General features: G+C 21.6%; 2 protein-coding genes across 5 annotated transcripts; both read right to left on the reverse strand.

The window, feature by feature from the left end:
* Positions 1-1,258: 1,258 nt before the first annotated feature.
* On the reverse strand, positions 1,259-13,430 carry LOC122861019 (muscarinic acetylcholine receptor DM1). 3 transcript variants are annotated; one of them, XM_044165162.1, is made up of 8 exons: positions 12,575-12,667; positions 12,245-12,310; positions 9,387-9,590; positions 6,642-7,486; positions 4,068-4,462; positions 2,890-3,111; positions 2,198-2,793; positions 1,259-2,112 (listed from the first exon to the last, which is right to left on the reverse strand). In XM_044165162.1, the coding sequence occupies exons 4-8, from the start codon at positions 7,087-7,089 to the stop codon at positions 2,085-2,087; spliced, it is 1,689 nt and encodes a 562-aa protein (XP_044021097.1). In that variant the 5' UTR covers positions 7,090-7,486; positions 9,387-9,590; positions 12,245-12,310; positions 12,575-12,667; the 3' UTR covers positions 1,259-2,084. The 3 variants fall into 3 exon arrangements, with proteins under 3 accessions (XP_044021097.1, XP_044021096.1, XP_044021098.1); XM_044165161.1 differs by lacking the exon at positions 12,245-12,310 and having other exon boundaries at positions 12,575-13,430; XM_044165163.1 differs by lacking the exons at positions 12,245-12,310; positions 12,575-12,667 and adding an exon at positions 10,868-11,960.
* Positions 13,431-15,011: 1,581 nt separating this feature from the next.
* LOC122861022 (activator of 90 kDa heat shock protein ATPase homolog 1) lies at positions 15,012-17,456 on the reverse strand. 2 transcript variants are annotated; one of them, XM_044165166.1, is made up of 7 exons: positions 17,351-17,456; positions 16,688-16,883; positions 16,409-16,596; positions 16,209-16,329; positions 15,919-16,130; positions 15,608-15,843; positions 15,012-15,497 (listed from the first exon to the last, which is right to left on the reverse strand). In XM_044165166.1, the coding sequence occupies exons 2-7, from the start codon at positions 16,845-16,847 to the stop codon at positions 15,413-15,415; spliced, it is 1,002 nt and encodes a 333-aa protein (XP_044021101.1). In that variant the 5' UTR covers positions 16,848-16,883; positions 17,351-17,456; the 3' UTR covers positions 15,012-15,412. The 2 variants fall into 2 exon arrangements, with proteins under 2 accessions (XP_044021101.1, XP_044021100.1); XM_044165165.1 differs by lacking the exon at positions 17,351-17,456 and adding an exon at positions 16,980-17,244 and having other exon boundaries at positions 15,293-15,497.
* Positions 17,457-17,883: the final 427 nt, after the last annotated feature.

Below are 17,883 nucleotides of genomic sequence, written 5' to 3' on the forward strand. Positions count from 1 at the left end.
ATTAATTTATTTTTTAAATTTTTGCATTAATATAAAACACGTATATAAACATAGACTGACACACACACTTGCGGGTGTTTTACAATAATACATATATATATCCGATGAATATTTATAAATAAATAATCATCGGAATATTAGTACATTTTATTTATTTATATATATTATTTATTAATGCTACTTTTTAAAAAATTACGTCGTCCATGATGTGATGAGATCAACGCATCAGACAAGGTATAGAAATTATTTCGGCACGTAAATTCATACTTTTTTTAAATTATTCATTTTCCAAATTAATTGTTTATTTATTTTTTTAATTTTTAATGTGCCTTTATTTATGAATTTTATTATATTCAATAAAATATTTATACTATTTTTTTTTTTTATTTAATTTGTGCGTAAGAGTGTGTTTTATCATGATTTTGTGAATTTTTTTCTTTATCTTCCTTTCATTCAGGTAGTTTTATTTTTTCATTTTAAATTTCGTCAGTTAAATTTTTTTTTTTTTTTTAATAAATTGAAACACTTTGGGTTATTGAAAGGGTAGATAGTATTTTATTTAATAAAATTTTTATGTGTTTATGAGACTACCGCAAATGATTTTGCTTTTTTTTTTTTTATGAATTTATTATTAGATTATTTTTTATTGGGTGTATACAACCTTCAAAAAATTTTACAAAGTTGAATTTTAATTTTAAAATTGTCATGGTTAATATACCAGTGAAAATTCATTAAATAATTTTTAAAAAAAGATTTTTTTTTTATCAGGGGATTTATATATAATTTGGCTTTGTATTTATTTATGATTTTTTTTTTCGACAGTAGGAAACCACAATTATTATATATATATTTCATAGACAAAAAAATTTTTTGAATTATATTTTAATAGTTTAATTTTTAAATTGTTATTAAAAATTATTAAATCATTTTTTTTTTTTTTTTTTTGCGTTTATTATGAGTATTCTTTTCACAACAGACTATTTTTATTTAATTTTATTTATTAATAATAGTCACATACAACCTTTCGAACTATCGTGTCATCATTGACACATTTCCCTTTCAATCTCAAAATTCCTAAAGCATTTATTTTCATTAATTTAATAATTTTAATTCAATTAATTTTTAATTTTATCGCGGTCTGATACGTTATACGCCGATATTTATTCATTTTTTCGTCTCACAATTTTAAAGCTTTTTTATTTTTTGGCACGTATTATTAGAACGTTATTCAGTTATGAAAGTTATCGATTATTTTTTCATAAATTCGATTTCTAACATCCATAACTTTTATATTTATATTTTTTTTTTTTTTATTCGTCGATTATCTCTTTTCAACTACTGAGCTACTCCGGTTTTTATTTTTCGTAATTTATTTATATATATAATTTAGTTGTTTTTTCATTTGTTAATTAAATATTCAATATATATCTATATATGTATACCACTTATAATTTTTTTATTTAAATTTATTATGTTTCTAGTGTAAATTGATACTCCAAACTTTTTTCTTCATCACGTTTTACATTTAAAACATTCATTTACAGTTTTACATCATTCACTACGGGCTTATTAATTATTATTTAATATACAATTAAATGTCGTTGCGACTTGAGTTTTTTTTTATTTTTATATGTTTTCTTTGCTTTTCTTAAACATTATATATATATATTTATTTATTTATTATATTAGTTATTATTTTTACTCATGCTCTGTATTTTAATTCATTTTTTTTAATTAATTTTCACACTTTCTTTTCTAAATTAGCCTAACTAACTTTTTTTTTTTTTTTCATTTGGCTTTTTTGCAAAGTAGCGTCTTTGTGTGATTTTCGTCTCTTTTATTTATTTATATTACATATATATTTATTTTTCTATAGCTCAATTTATAATTCAATATTATCATCAATTATTTTTCAGCAATAATTAAATTTTTTTTTTCTTCTTTAATATAAATAAAATCAATGTTTATTTGAAAATAAAAAAATAATTCATCACCAGTTAAATATTATTTAAAAAAAAAAAATAATATATTAATAAATAATTTTTTAACATGATTTTTTCTCCACAAAATAGCAGCCAGTTGAATCACCATTTTTCTTCTTTTCTTTTTGGTCTAAAAATAAAAGAAAAAATTAATTTTTCTCACACAAAATAATATATCTAATGATAAGTAAAAAATAAATAAGGATTAATCTTACTGAGGACAATAATTTTCTCTTGATATATTTCTGTGCCATTTGCATTTGAGAATTCTTATATAAGTTCTTCTAAAATTAGCATTACACAATGCATAACATACTGGATTAATAGTGCTATTAATATAACATAAATAATAAAAAAATGACCATAATTCTTGTGGTATTTGTACAACACATGCTCTTGTTAATGGTTTTAATAAAACAAGTATATTATATGGTGTCCATGTTATAACAAATGCTGATAATATTGCTGATAATATTTTAGCTGCTTTTTTATCTTGTGTACGTTTTTTTTTTTTAACTGGATTTTTAATAATTTTAATAACACCAGATGTTGTTGGTTTTTGTATATTTTTATTATTTAATGGTAATTTCATATCTTGTATTGCTGATGGTCTACGTATTATTGTTGTTGTTGTTGTACTTGATACTGAACCCATACGTCGTGATATTATTTTGTTATAATTATTATCATCGATGTCATTAACACCACGTGTTACACCATTATTTTGTACATCTTGTATTGATACAACATCATCATACATTTTAATACTTGGTGCTTCACTTGGTGGTAATCTTATAACAATTGTATAAACCTAGGCAAAAAATTATTATCATTGAAAATATTGGTTTATCTAAAAATTGAATTGTGAAATATTTTATGTTAGTTTTGGAAATTGAATAATTATTACCGGATCACCAGTTATTTTTTGACTTCTACTACATTCTGATGGTATATCACTTGTAAATGGTGTATCAGCTGATACTGGTGTTAAAGTTTCATCGTATCCTGGATAAACAGTTCTACTTACTTCGGGACCACCAGTTTCATCATCATCATCATCGTCTTCACGACCACTATGCCACCACGCAATACACCACATTTTTAAACCCGTCCAAGACAATGGTTTATGCTAATATTTAAAAAATTTTTATATTAAATATTTATGTAAAAAGTTTAAGAAAAAAGAAAAATCTAAATACTTTTTTAAACTTTTTTATTTATTTAGTTTTTTTTTTTTTTTCTTTCTTTCTTTAATCTTTTTTTTTTAAATATTTATTTTTTCACTTTAGGAAAAAATAAATACACGTGTTGTGAATTTATAACAAGTCAAAAGTTTCATGATAAAAAGAATAAATAAATAAATGGAGAAAATATATTTTTTTATTTTCAATTTTATGTTGAAAATGTAAAAAGTTTTTATCAAATTTTTTTTGTTTTTTTTTTTGAGAATAATGTTAGATGGAAAAAAAATAAATAAAAAATAAATAAAAATATTTAAATAAGTTTTTTAAAACTTGATAAATATAAAAATTTATAATATTTATTTTTTATTTTTTTAAATAAATATTTAAAATTGAAAAATAAACGTTGGGTAAAATTGACAGTCGTAATAAAATAGATAGACACTTGTAAATTTTTAAAATTAAAACGAAAAAAAAAAATTTATTTTTTAATTGATTATATTAATGAGTACTGATAATAATAATTGAAAAAAAAATAAAAACACTCAGTCTAATGAGTTACCAAAATATGCTAATTTTAATAAATAAAAATTAAAAAATATAAAAAATATTTTCAGCCATTTTTTTTGGATAAAAGTTGCTAATTTTTTTTTGTCTATCAATTATGGACATACTATTATTTATCTATTTATTTTTTAATTTTAAATATATAAATTATTTAAATGAAAATTATAAAAAATTATTAAATAATTTTATTATAATTTATATATTTATTATTTTAAGTTTTAGATTTAATTTTTTTCCTCAAACTTTCAATTTTATTTCTCATGATTTAACATTTGAACAGGTATGTTATTTATATTTAAATTTTTTTTTTTTTTTTTTAATAAACAAGTATACTTACATTGTGATAATCTGGAAAACGTTTTTCTAAATATGATTGTGGAAAATTAGTATCATTAACACCAGTACTTGATTCACTTCTACCTCTTCTTTCATTCATATCCAATGCTTCATCACTTGAATTACTTCTTTTACTTGCATCTTGTTTACCCTCTTGTAAATGTGATAAATCTTTGATACGTTTTTCTGTTTCTCTCCATATACGCCAATAAAGTAACATCATTATTGTAACTGGTATATAAAATGCAGCAATTGCTGTACCAAATGTAATGTAATGATTTGTCTCAATAAATTGTATATAACATTCATCTGATGGTACTGTTCTTTGTCCTTCAATATATGGCCATGCATAAATCCATGGTGGCCATAATAATATTGAAAAGGTCCATGCTAATGCTGAAAATTAATATACTCATTTAAATAATTCCCAATTATTTATTTATAATAATAATAATAATAATAATAATAATAACACACATTGTTTAATATAATTACAAGATTTAAAACAATTTTTTTTTTTTGAATTTCCTCGATTAAATTTATAAATAAATAAATAAATAAATAAATGAATAAATAAATAAATAAATAAATAAACAATTGATTAAATAAATAAACAATTGATTAAATAATTGTACTTTCCGTTTAATTATTTAAATGATATAAAAAAAAATATTAAATAAAATATCTATTATCAAAATAAAAGAAAAAAAAAAAAATAGCAAAAACAAAAAATTATGTAATTAACAAGTTAAAAATGAACAAAAACGATTATCCAAGTTGTTGAGACAGTTCGTGTGTACTTAAAAAATTTAAAAATCCAACATATAGATGAATAATAAAAGTGCTATATCCATGATGATGCACTTGATGTTGACAACAGAGAATAAGTATCGTCAACGACTTTGTATTACTCACGTATACACCCTCAACGTTTAAAAAAAAAAAAAAAAAAAATTCTTTTTTAATTTACTCTATCTTTCTTTTTATAAATTCCCTTACTTTTATTATTATTTTTTTTTTTTTACATTATTTTTCTGCTTTTAGTTCATCATCATGAACTTCCTTTTTCTACCCCGGAAGCTATCCTTTTAACTCGACACTTGTCAACCTTTTCTCTGTATATTTAAACATATAAATTTTCTTCTTTCACGTAAATCATATATACATTTACTTTTGACATTATGCAAACACATATACACAAGATAGATTGATGAGTTAAATAGTAAAATAAAAAAAATATTGAACAAGTTTTAGAGACAATTTAACAATGTGGCATTTTGTAAGAGGGATAAATACATTGGCCGATAGAGTATATGCCATGAAAGAACAAAAATGATAACGGAAAATAGAAAAATTTAAAAAAGAAATAAAATAATACAAGGGTAGTTATATAAATCTACAAAGTAGCACGCTTTGGCTATTGTTGTATACTGTTGGATTGTGTGTAAATGTCGATAAGTCGATATACAAATGTATATGACTTTTATTTAAAATACATCAACAAGTGTCAGTTTATTGTATTCAAAAAGTTAAAAATATATTCATTTAAAATGTCATGCTTACTTATTTTATTATTTAATATTACAAGTATTTATAATTTTTAACTTTTCTCTCTCTTTTTTTTTTTTTTTACAATCTACTATTGTTGTTTAATTAAAAGAAAATAGTTTTTTTTATCTATTATAAATAGACAATGATGTATTTTATTTTTAAATATGTCAAGAAAATGCTGTTTAATGTTGAACAATAGTGAGCTTTATTAAATTTATAAACTATTGACATATTTAGGTCGTTCTATTTTATTATATGCATGATTATCCTCATGTTTATTTAAAAAAAAACAAGACTAAATAATAAATATTTGTTGATTAAAATAATAATTAAACTTTATTTTTCTTTTCAATTTAAAAATAGTAAAAATTGTGGGTTTTTTTTTATTTTAAATTAGTTAGGTAAATTTTCAATGACAGAATTTACACGTGTTTTAATTATTATGTAACAATAATGTAAAAAATATATTTAAATGTATACATGTTTGGAATATATATTAACACGCAAGGACATATTAATGAATTGTAAGTTGAAGAGGCGTCACCAAAATTTGATATTATCTTGATACTTGTGTGTGTGTGTGAATATACAACTGCCTCAATTAAATTAAAACAAAAGAAAATGATACAAAATATGTATATTAATTATTTATAAAAAAAAAAAAAAAATGAAAAACATAATAAATAATTTAAAAATTCTTGCAAACAAGCTTAATGCGCGTAATAATGTTTGTTGAAAAAGAGAAGAAAAAAGTTGATATAATATATTAAAATTAATTATTTTGAAAAGCCAATTTAATAATATAATTATTTAATAAATTTTAATTTTAGCTCATGTGCTTTAATAATAACAATACAATTATTCGAAAATTCGAAAAAAAAAAATTACAAATTAATTGATCAAATGCAGATAAAAAAATAACCATAAAAAATAACCATGATAAAATAAATAAATTATGAAATTCAATATAAACTAATAATTATTAGAAATGAAAGAAAAAAAAAAAAAAAAAGTATCAACTTACCAATAGCCATGCTGGCTTTTTGTTTGGTTCTTTTGGCACGGTATGTTAATGGTCTTGTTACTGAAAAAAATCTATCAAAACTAATAATAAGTAAATTAAGTACAGATGCATTACTTGCTAAATAATCCAATGCAAGCCATGTATCACATATAACAGCACCAAATGGCCAATAACCAAGTACAGTATAAACAGTAAATAATGGCATTGATATTAAACCAATTGCAAAATCAGCAACAGCAAGACTGAATAGAAAATAATTTGATATTGTACGTAATTGTTTATCAATTCTAATTGCAATCATAACCATTGAATTACCAATAACAGTTACAAGACTTAAACCAATTGCAAATAAACTTATTAATATTTTTTCCCATATTTCATATTCAGCTGCTGCATTTGCATCTGCACCATTACAAATATCTGTACTTGTAGCATTAGTTGCGTTCATTTCGTCACTTATCCAACACAAACTGAGCTTTTTTTTTTTTTTTTAAATATTATATTATTAATTTTTATTCTTCTGGTTTATTTATTTTTCATAAATTTTCTTATTCTTCTTTTAATTTTTCTTTATTATCAGGTTTCTATTATTATTTTATTTTTTTTTTTAATTTAAAAAAATTTTGTTTTTTGTGTTTTTTTAATTTTTCTCTTACATCCAATTTTTTATCTACCACCCAATCCCACCCACCGCCGTCATCATCACCACCATCACCACCACCACCACCACCACAACCAACACCACCAACACTCAATCAGCGTTTCCACACACACACACAAACGGGGGATTGAGCAACGTCAACTACATCCCACGATGCTATTGTATCTCTTTAATATCATTGAATCTGCAACAGTTTTAATAAATATTTTTTCATTAATACATTATTATTTATATCAAAAAAAATATTACACATAATACTCGAATAATTATTAATATAAAAAACATTTTTTTCAATTTTTAATTCAAAATATTAAAATTCATAATTATTTTAAAAAAATTAATATTATTTTTTATGGTTTGTCTGTTTTAATGTGCAGAATTATAACAAAAGTTTTAATGACCAGTGCATGGTTATGATGTCGGCTATTCTATTTATTTATTTATTAAAAAAAATTTTTTTATTTCGAAAATAAAAAAAAACTTGCAGACAGTAAAAGTAAAAAAAAAAAAGTATTGAATTAAAATGATAAATTATTATAAAATAAATTTATATTTTAACTATAATAATTATAATTAAATAAATAATTAATAATTAATTAAAATGGTTGAAACGTTTTCACAGTTGTAGCTCTGATGTGTATTTAATCCAGCAACCAGCTGTATAATCCATTTGATAATTTAGAAAGAGATAAATAAATTAAATCCAAATAAACGTGAAATTGAATGAGCAGAGTTTAAATATAATTCTACGCATGTGCAATATATTTATTTTATATATTATTTATTAACCTTATATATATTTAAAAATAAAAAAAATTTTATATAGAGTTACTTTCTCGTGTCTCAACAACATCACAACTATATTCAACTTGTTCATCAGCTTCAGTATTTTCATCAGAGCATCATATATATATTATTTCAATACCCCACGTAAACCTCCACCCCCTTTTTATCATCCCTCTCACAAATACACTGATGTGTCGGAACCTATATTGCCTTGGCTTCCTCAATCATCCCCTTTCTTTTCAACTCTCCACACCCTTTTTATTTTATTATATTTTTTTTTATATATATCTTCAAGAATTTATATATATATATAAATCTTTATTTATCACTCGACACACTTTGCTATCCTTTTACAGTTTTTCCAACGATCCTTTGATCCATCCTCTTTTGTATTGTCAAACTATTTTTTTTTTTTTTTTTTATATTTTTATTTATACATCCTTTATTTTATATCCTGGACTATTGTTTGTCCATTTTTATTTTTTCATTTGAAGCTCAGCAGATCATGATGTTACAAAAATATCAAATAAAAATATATATTTTTTTTTTTTTTTCATTAATTATAGATATAAAATTATTGGAAATTTATTAATTTAATTAATTGACTTTTGACAGATTATGTCATTGCGTGTTTAGATATAATGTTTTTTTTTTTTTTTAATATAAAAATTGAAATAAATTATTGGATAATATTATGCAATTATTTATTATTTAGGTGTGGTTAATAAATAAATAATATTTATGATAATTATCATTTTTGGGTGTGATTAAATTACCCCTTTTTTTCATACAAATAATAATTTTTTTCATTGGGTTTTTTTTGTTTATTTTAAAGTTGAATTAATCGTGGAAAATTTTTTAAATTTTTTTAAAAATATTTGCATGATAAACACACGTTATTTGAATAACATACAATTATAAACAATTTTTTTTTTTTTCATTTGATTGTGCACTGATATAGACATACTTGTTTTAATTTTATTATAATTATTATTGTCATTATAAAAATCATGAATTATATATTAAAATTAAAATTCCATTGTTTTATTTATTTTTTTTTTTTTTTAATTATTCCGGGTACTTATTAGTATTATTATATATTTTATTTCCTCGTTTTTGTATTGTTGGTTTTTTTCTGAATTTCTTTTATTTATTTCATTTGAATTTTTGTGGTTTTTAATGATTTTTTTTTTTTTTTAATTAATGTGATGCAAAATGATAATTGAATGTGATAATGTGAATCGAAAATAAATACAATTGATGCATTTTATTTTTAATTTTGATTAATGTATACTTACTCAATTGAGGGGCAATTCTGTTATTGGACATGGCAGAGCTAGACAATGAGGATGAAATGGTAGAAACACAATGGTTTCTATATTTTTTGTGGTGGTGGTTGTTGTTGTTTTTTTTGATGTTGTTGATAATGCACTTTGATGCATGTTGCATTGACGGGACAACGCGAGTATCCCACTGTTAATTTTGCATTGCATGCTCGCTGCCTGTAACATTACAAATAATATATAAAAAAAATATAAAAAAATATATTAATTATATATTGTCATGTGATATACAAGAAGAAAAATTTTATTTATTAAATAATTAATTATGTAATACTTGGAGTATTTAATGAATCATTATTATGGTTAAATAATTTCATTATATGAAAATTGAAATTTATATAATTTAAAAAACATGCGTATAAGTTTTTTAAAATCAATGACATAATAAATTATTATAATACTTTTGGTTTTTTTTTTATAATATATTTATATATTTAATTACCCAGTGAAGAGATAAATATAAAAATAACAAAAAACTATAATTAAATCGTGTGTTCAATACACTGAAAAAATTATATCATGCATGACATATAATTAATAATTATCAATAAAAAAAAATAATAATAAACAATCGATATAAATGTAAAATACCTGTGTAATAAAACCACAATAATTTTTTTATAACTATTATTATTAATTATTATTTTTAACCATATATATAGTTATAATATTTAATTTACTTTTTTTTTTTTTAACCCTATTATTTTATAGATTATTAATAATACAAAATTGATAATCAATTTTTGCAAGAGATGCTTTATCAAACCTCAATTATAATAATAATTATTAATAATAATATTTTTTAAAATCACTGTTTTCCTTATGGAGCGAATTTATTTAAAAAATAAAAAAAAAAACAACAGGGAAAAATGCATTTTTCCGATAAACTAACTTGGTCGACTTTGATCGTTACTGACGAGCCCCTTTTATCAACAACAACGTGTAAAGATAATTAAATTTTTTTTTTTTTTTTTCATTCCCACAGTTTTCCTATAACTCAATAAATTTTTTTTATAATTTTATTTCCACTTATTATATTATTTAACGACACTTGGTTTTATCTATATAGACACGTTAAAATGCAACAGTTTTCCTTATTTTTTTTTCGTTTTTTAAATTAATTGGCTCCGAATTAATATAAATTAAAATATCATTATTATTTTTATAATTAAATTTACTAAAAAACGTTGATAATTAAAATTTTTAATTAGTTAAAATGTTTATTGTGTGATTTTTTTTTTAAATGTATGGTTTTTCGTTTTTTTTTTAGTGGAAAATTTCTAGACGCATGCGGGATTTAAAGCTATAAATATAATCTAAAAGCAAAAATAATTAAAAAGAAATATATATTTTAATTAAAAAGATAATGAATTTGTTTATATATATTTTTCATATTATTTTTTTGTTTATTTTTTTGAAGTATAAAGTTGCCTTACTGTCCCGCCATATTAAAGGGCAAAGTAAGGTGGTATTCCAAAAAATTCCTGGTGTCATGCTGTCACAAAAATTTTTCTTGACATCACAAATCTTCTTTTTCCATAAAAATCTTGATTTTCTTCATCACAAAACGTCTCCATATCACTCATATATATATAAATACAACAACAATAATTTAGAAAACTTTTAAAAATAAAAAAATTACATCTATATTTAAATAACTAGAAAAAAAACATATAATATTGTTATTATTTTTATAAACATATAAATAATAAAATATTAAATAATAATAATTATTTTTTAGTCTATTTCTCTTTTATCACAAACACAGTAGCGATAGCGTTTTAGCAGCAAAAGGGGAGGCATAAAAGCGCAGGACAGATATTGGAAAATTTACACACACATATATAAATACACACACACATATGTTGTTTAATAATATATTTGTTGTTATTTTTTTTCTAATAAATAATAAATGTAAATAATCATGATAGAAATTTTAATATTTAAAATGGTCTTGAAAATTAGTATAAGTCAATATTTAGATATTTTCTAAAATGAATTTTTGATGCACAAAAAAACAGTTAATTAATATATATATTTTTAATTAATATTTATTGATATTTATATATTATTTTTTTATTAAAAAATATTGATATTTGATATGTTTTTGTTGCTGATATTAACGCGTTATTTATCATTTTATATTTAGGGGTTGTTTTCGTTGAATTTCTATGGATAATTGGTGGAAATTCACGCACGAGTCAATTGAAGTCATCAAAATTAATACCGGTGGATTATGCTCTTCATGTCTGAGTCACTGATTTTAAATTTTTCATTTTTATATTTTTAAATTTTAATTATAATTAAATTTTTTCATTAACTATTTATACACTTGTATGTTTAAATGGTTTTTTTTTTTTTCATCTTGTAAATTTTCTACCTTCCACCCCCACTTGTATTTTTTTTATTTCTTTTTTTTTTCAAACAAATTATTTTAATTGTATCATTGAAATATAAAACGTAATGTTTGTTTATATAAATTTAGAATTTAATTAATAAAAATAAATAGAAAAAAAAAAAAAACAAAAAATTATTTTTATTATTTTTTTATATATCAACATGTAAATCACTGTTAAATTATTAATTTTTTTATTTATAAAAATGTTATATAATCAATTTAATAATACTTTAATTAACTATATGATATTTTGTATATATTAAATTAATTTTTTGTTTTGTTAAATAATTGTTGTTAAATTTTTAATTGAAAAATAATTTTTTATTATTAAATTGATATTAAAACACACGAGGGTGCGGTTTTTTTCGTTGAGATGAATATATTGCAAGAGTGCCCTCAACAAAGTCTAACTCACCCTTAAAATAAGTATCTTATTTTCAACCACCACCACCACTAACCACCACCACCACCACTATCACCACTGAAAAAAAAAAATAATAATAATAAATGGAATGCTGCTACTTTTGCTGCACCGGGAATAAAAATCTCGTGTAAATTTTTCAATCTGCTGACTCTGTTATTGACTGTTACGAATGACAAAAACACGAGGTACACACAAAAACAATTTTACTCACTAAAACCACCCTCTTCAACCCTTCATCTATCATACATACATATAACATCAATAAAACATCAAAAATATTATCAAAAAAAAACAAACAAAATACACACAAAACACACTCACCGAGATAAGAGAAAAAAAATAATCATCAAACTCAGCAACACCACCACAATCACCACCACAACCCACAAATTTTACGCGAATAAAAAATTTAAAAAAAAAAAAAAAAAAAAAAACCGGTCAAATTTAAATTCACTAATTTCACTGTATTTTTTTTTTTTTTTCCTTTTTTTCTATCAACAATTAAAACAAAATAAAAAGATTTAAAAAAAAAAAAAAATTAATTACACAAAATTATTTATTATTGCAATTAACATTTGAATGAAAAAAAAATTTTTTTCTATAAATTTTAGTATAAAAATTAGTAATAAAAATTTTATTTCGATTTTTTGTTTATTTTTTTTTTTTTTTTTGCAAATTTTCATTTACATAATTTTAAATTTATTTATATATTATTATTATTATATTGTTGAAATTTTAATAGTGGTTACTGGGTCGTGTCGGTGCAACGAATGTTGTGAAGGATCACGGAGGACTAGGGCGTAGGCAAACGCGAGTGAAACGCGCGAGCTGACTACATTGATTTTGATTTTCAAAGGCGTGCGCACGCGACTCAATATATTTTCATTTTTTTTTTTTTAAATTTTTTCTCTACATAATATAAAAATATATTGCATGTTGTGAGATTGTTAATATATATATTTAATATTAATTTTAAATATTAGAAAAAAATAAATGTAAAATAAAAAACGCGCATGCATAAAAGTCGCGGAAAAAATATGAAGTGTATTTTTTTTGATAGACCGTTTTATTGTACAATGAATATAGATAAAAAAAAATTGATATTTTTTATAAATAATTTGTTATTTAAAATATATTATTTGTTGTTGAGATATGTATTTGCCAACTTTTCAAACATGAGTTTAAGAGCAAGAGAGAGATAAGTGATGGAAAATAAAAAATAGACACGCGTGCGCTGATGATATCATAGGAAAATGATGAGAGCTTTATCAGACAAATATCGCTACACAATATATGTATATATATTTTTTTGTTGATGTATTAAATTATATCCCGGTACTGCCCATTCATGACCCGGTAGTTTTTTTTATCATAAAAATATGTTGCAGCGAGAATTGATCATATTGCCTGATGCTCATTCTAAATATTCAGGGGTTGAAATATATATATTTTTTTTTTTTATTTCACATTTAACATATTGAGGGAGTTAACTTTGTATGATATATTTTTTATTGATTTTTATATAATAAATTAATGAAATACATGAAAATGTATTTTATAATTCATTTAAAATATTTTTAAATATCTCTAATTAATTTAAAATTTAAAAATTAATTATTAACGTTTAATTTTTAAATAATTTAAAGTATAGATCATTTTTGGATTTTTTATTTTTGATGTATATAAGAGGGATGAAATTTGTGGTGGTTGAAAGATAAAAATAAAAATGACATAAAATATATTTAACACACATATTTATGTCAATTTATATTTTAAATTTATTAATTAACAATTAAATTATTAATTAAATAAATTATCACTTTATCGAAATTAAATTTACTAAAATCTCGGAATTAAATTGCTTTTTTTTATGGAAACCATCTGGGATTCAGATTGAAAAGAAAATCGTGTAAAAAGAGAAAGAAAAAAAAAAAATAAAAGGTGAGAAGATGCAGGGAATGCAAAATAGGAAAAAAAAAAATAATAAAATAATGAAAAGAGAAAATAGAATTTGAGCTATTTATCTGATTTAATAAAAATCAAGTGACGAGTCTACGTAAACTGATATTTAATCTGATTTCCCAAAGAGGAAATTATAGATCGAAAAGGGAAATATAGAAATGATAAGAAAAAATATATTTATAATGATAATAATTTGCTGAACAGAATGATAACTTATCATTGATTAAGTTTGTAATTTATCTATTACACTTGAACACCTTTTTACAAGATGATCCTTAATGATCCTATTTTTCAATTTAACTATTTTTTTCTAGCCTGTAATTTTTTTTTTTAATTGAAAAATTACTTGACTATCGTTGTAAACGAATTCATCAAAAAGAATATATATTAATTAATAAACAAAAATAATAATGCATTATTATTAAAAAAGTATTTTTTTTGATTGTTTTAAATTAGGAATATTTTGTCTCGTTTATTGGAACCGGGAGAGACATTGCTGCGAGCCCCATTGAATTTAAATTTTATGACGATTTTTTTTCGAATTTATTTTTAAGAAAGGTTTTAGGTATCTCTGGAAAAAAAAACAACAAGGCTATTCAGCCAATCGAACACTTGCACAAAAAAAACTGCAATATTTATTTTATTTTTTAAATGATATAAAATCCTACTGGCAAAGTGGTCAAGTGCATAATAATATTATGATATAATTTCGATTATTTTGTAAATATAAAATTCAAAAAAATCCAACAAATAAATAATAATTAATGAAAAACAATAGGTATTAGAATAATGACAATTTATTAATATTGAAATATTGTTTTTATTATTCATAAATCATAATTAATATTGAAATACAATTTTTATTTTAAATCAATTTATTTATCGTCTGAAAATTAAACATCATTGGCAGTTTTTTATTTTTATTTTTTTTTTAATTTCTATATACAGATAACTCGTTAATAGAAATATTGAGAAAAAAAAATTGTGCAATTAATGATAAATGATTCTAATTGAAAAAATTATTTAAAAAAAAGTAAAAAGAAAAAAAAAAAAAAAAAAACAATTAAACCTAGTTAGCTCAATTGTATGTAAATTTCTTCGTTTTTTTTTTTTTTGAATGACTTGTAAAACAAGTTTGAATTGTAGTAATGTTTTACTATTTATCATCAAATAAATATATCAAAAAGTGAAATTACATCACATAAAATAGCCAAAGCTAAATGTACGTTTTATTGGATCCCAATAATATCTATCCCAATTTTGTTTCGTTGATGCTTCTTCACTGTAAAGAAAAAAAACAAAATATTAATACATTAATTTTCAGTCTCAATTGTTGATGAAGATAATAAACATAATAATATATAAAATGTAAATTAAATAATAATAATTTACCTTGTTGGAACACCAGTTTGTGTCAAGTTAACTTCAGTATGATCACTTTTTTCACTAATATCAAAATTAACTAAACTGTAATGTCCATTTGGCCAATGTCTACATCTCCATTTTTGTATAATTTTTGTCGGTGATAATTCAACAAATTCACCAGAAATATTGCCATTAAACATTTCAAATTTACCACCTTTTTTTGATTCCAATTGAACTGGTCCACCAGTAAATGCTTGTACCATCTGTAATGAATTTGATATTTTAATTATTTAAAAATTAATTAAAATATAAATTTAATTTTTATCTGTTTTATTTACCTCAATTGTTGTAAAAACATTATAAAATTCTTGACCACGACATTGAAATTTTTGTTGTTGACTAACAGTTGTTGTTGATATTTTAGCTCCAACTGTGTCTTTTGATATAACAGTTGAATTCATTTTTTCTTTAATATTTATTCCAGTTTTTGTTACTTTTGTAACAACTTGATTTGAATCTTTTTTTGGAAGAATCATACCCTTTGAAAATTCTATAATAAAAAATAAATCATTCAATAATTGCTGTATATTGATTTTATTAATAATAATAAAAAAATTAAATTATTTACCTTCTTTTAATGCAGAAACATATTGTTCTAATTTTTGTCTAACTGTATTTTTACCCTTGGTGTGTAAAAAATGCTTAACTTTTTCACCCTCATCAGTGCTTGTCTTCAAGCTAAATTCAATCTTAAATAAATAATTATATTTCATTAATAATAAATATAACAATATTTATAAATAAATTTAACAAAAATAAAATATATACCGAAACTTCAGATATATCATTCTCTTCAGATAAATTTGGAATTGTTACTTTTCCTTCAATTTTTGAATCATCATCAGATACCCATTTAAGTACAATATTCCATTCATAGAAAAATATTAATTTTCCTTTTCTGTTATTGACAACAGCTTCTCCATCACAAGTTTCAATTTCCGTAACACTACATGATACTGAAAAATAATTTAAACAATTTTTGTTTTCTCATTAAATCCATTAAAAATATCATAATAAAATTATTATAAATTAAAAAAATTAACTTACTTTTATCACCAGATATTTCTAGATCTTTAAAAAGTTCCTTAATTTTATCTTTTGACCATGCACAAGCATTTTTTTCAGTCCAATGCCAGTTGTTGACATTTGTAGCATCAGGTCTCTCTTCAACAATCCACCTGGGATCACCTTCACCCCACTTTGCCATTTTTTATATTGTCAAAATAAAAAATACACAAAAAACCTAAAACATATTAATTTTACATAAACATTATCAATTTGTTTATTTAAATAATAACAATAGTCAAAAGAATTATCCAGAAATTGATGAAATCATAACCTAAATATTTTGTTACTCCAAAAATGACTTAAATTATTTTTCAAGTAAACAAAGATGAGTATATTTTTTTTTAATTAACAATAACAATTCACTTTATTAGAGACAAGTTTTATCAAGTTTTGATTGTAATTTTTTTATTTTCCTTGGTAATTACTAACAAGGAAATATGACTTTTTAATTGACAAGTTGAGGGATTTTTTTTCGTTGATTATTCAAAGGTGGATAGTATAATTGAATAAAATAAAATTTAAATTTTTTAATAACACACTTGATAATTAAACAATTGTTTTGATGTTTGAAATTTTTTTTTTTTTTTCTATTAAATTTATTTAAGTTTGACGCTAGTTTTTTTAAATCTTGAATGTACTCACACTTATTGAAGAGTGTTGAAGCAGTGTTGAAGAGTGACTTCCTCAAATCACCTGAATAAAATTTTCTAGAAACTTCACGTAAATTCTCTCTGAGCATGCGTTTTTCCTAACTATCTAGAAAGAAAAAGAGAGTATTTAATGACTAATGAGTATGAGAGAGAAGAGAGAATGGTAAAAGTAAAAAAAAAAAAAAATTGATCAAGCAAGTACGCCATCTAGACCAAATCTAGATATAAAAAATAGAAAAAATTAATTCGGTTGTATTATCAAAAGAAAAAAAAAAACGCACACACAACTTGTTAATAAAAATAATTAATTAAAATTATTCTCTATAAACAGCAACAAGTAAGTTCTAATAAAATTAAAAATCGATAAAATTTTTGGTAACTCTAAAAGTCATAAACAAAACCACCGAAAACTATAAAAAAAAAATAATAATAAATACTTTCAATGGTTATGATCAATAATGATTTTAATTTATTAAAATTGTTGAATTAAAAAATTAAACAATAGTAATAATCATCAACAATAAT

The sequence above is a fragment of the Aphidius gifuensis genome, linkage group LG1, assembly GCF_014905175.1.
Source record: "Aphidius gifuensis isolate YNYX2018 linkage group LG1, ASM1490517v1, whole genome shotgun sequence".
Taxonomy (NCBI): Eukaryota; Metazoa; Arthropoda; class Insecta; order Hymenoptera; family Braconidae; genus Aphidius; species Aphidius gifuensis.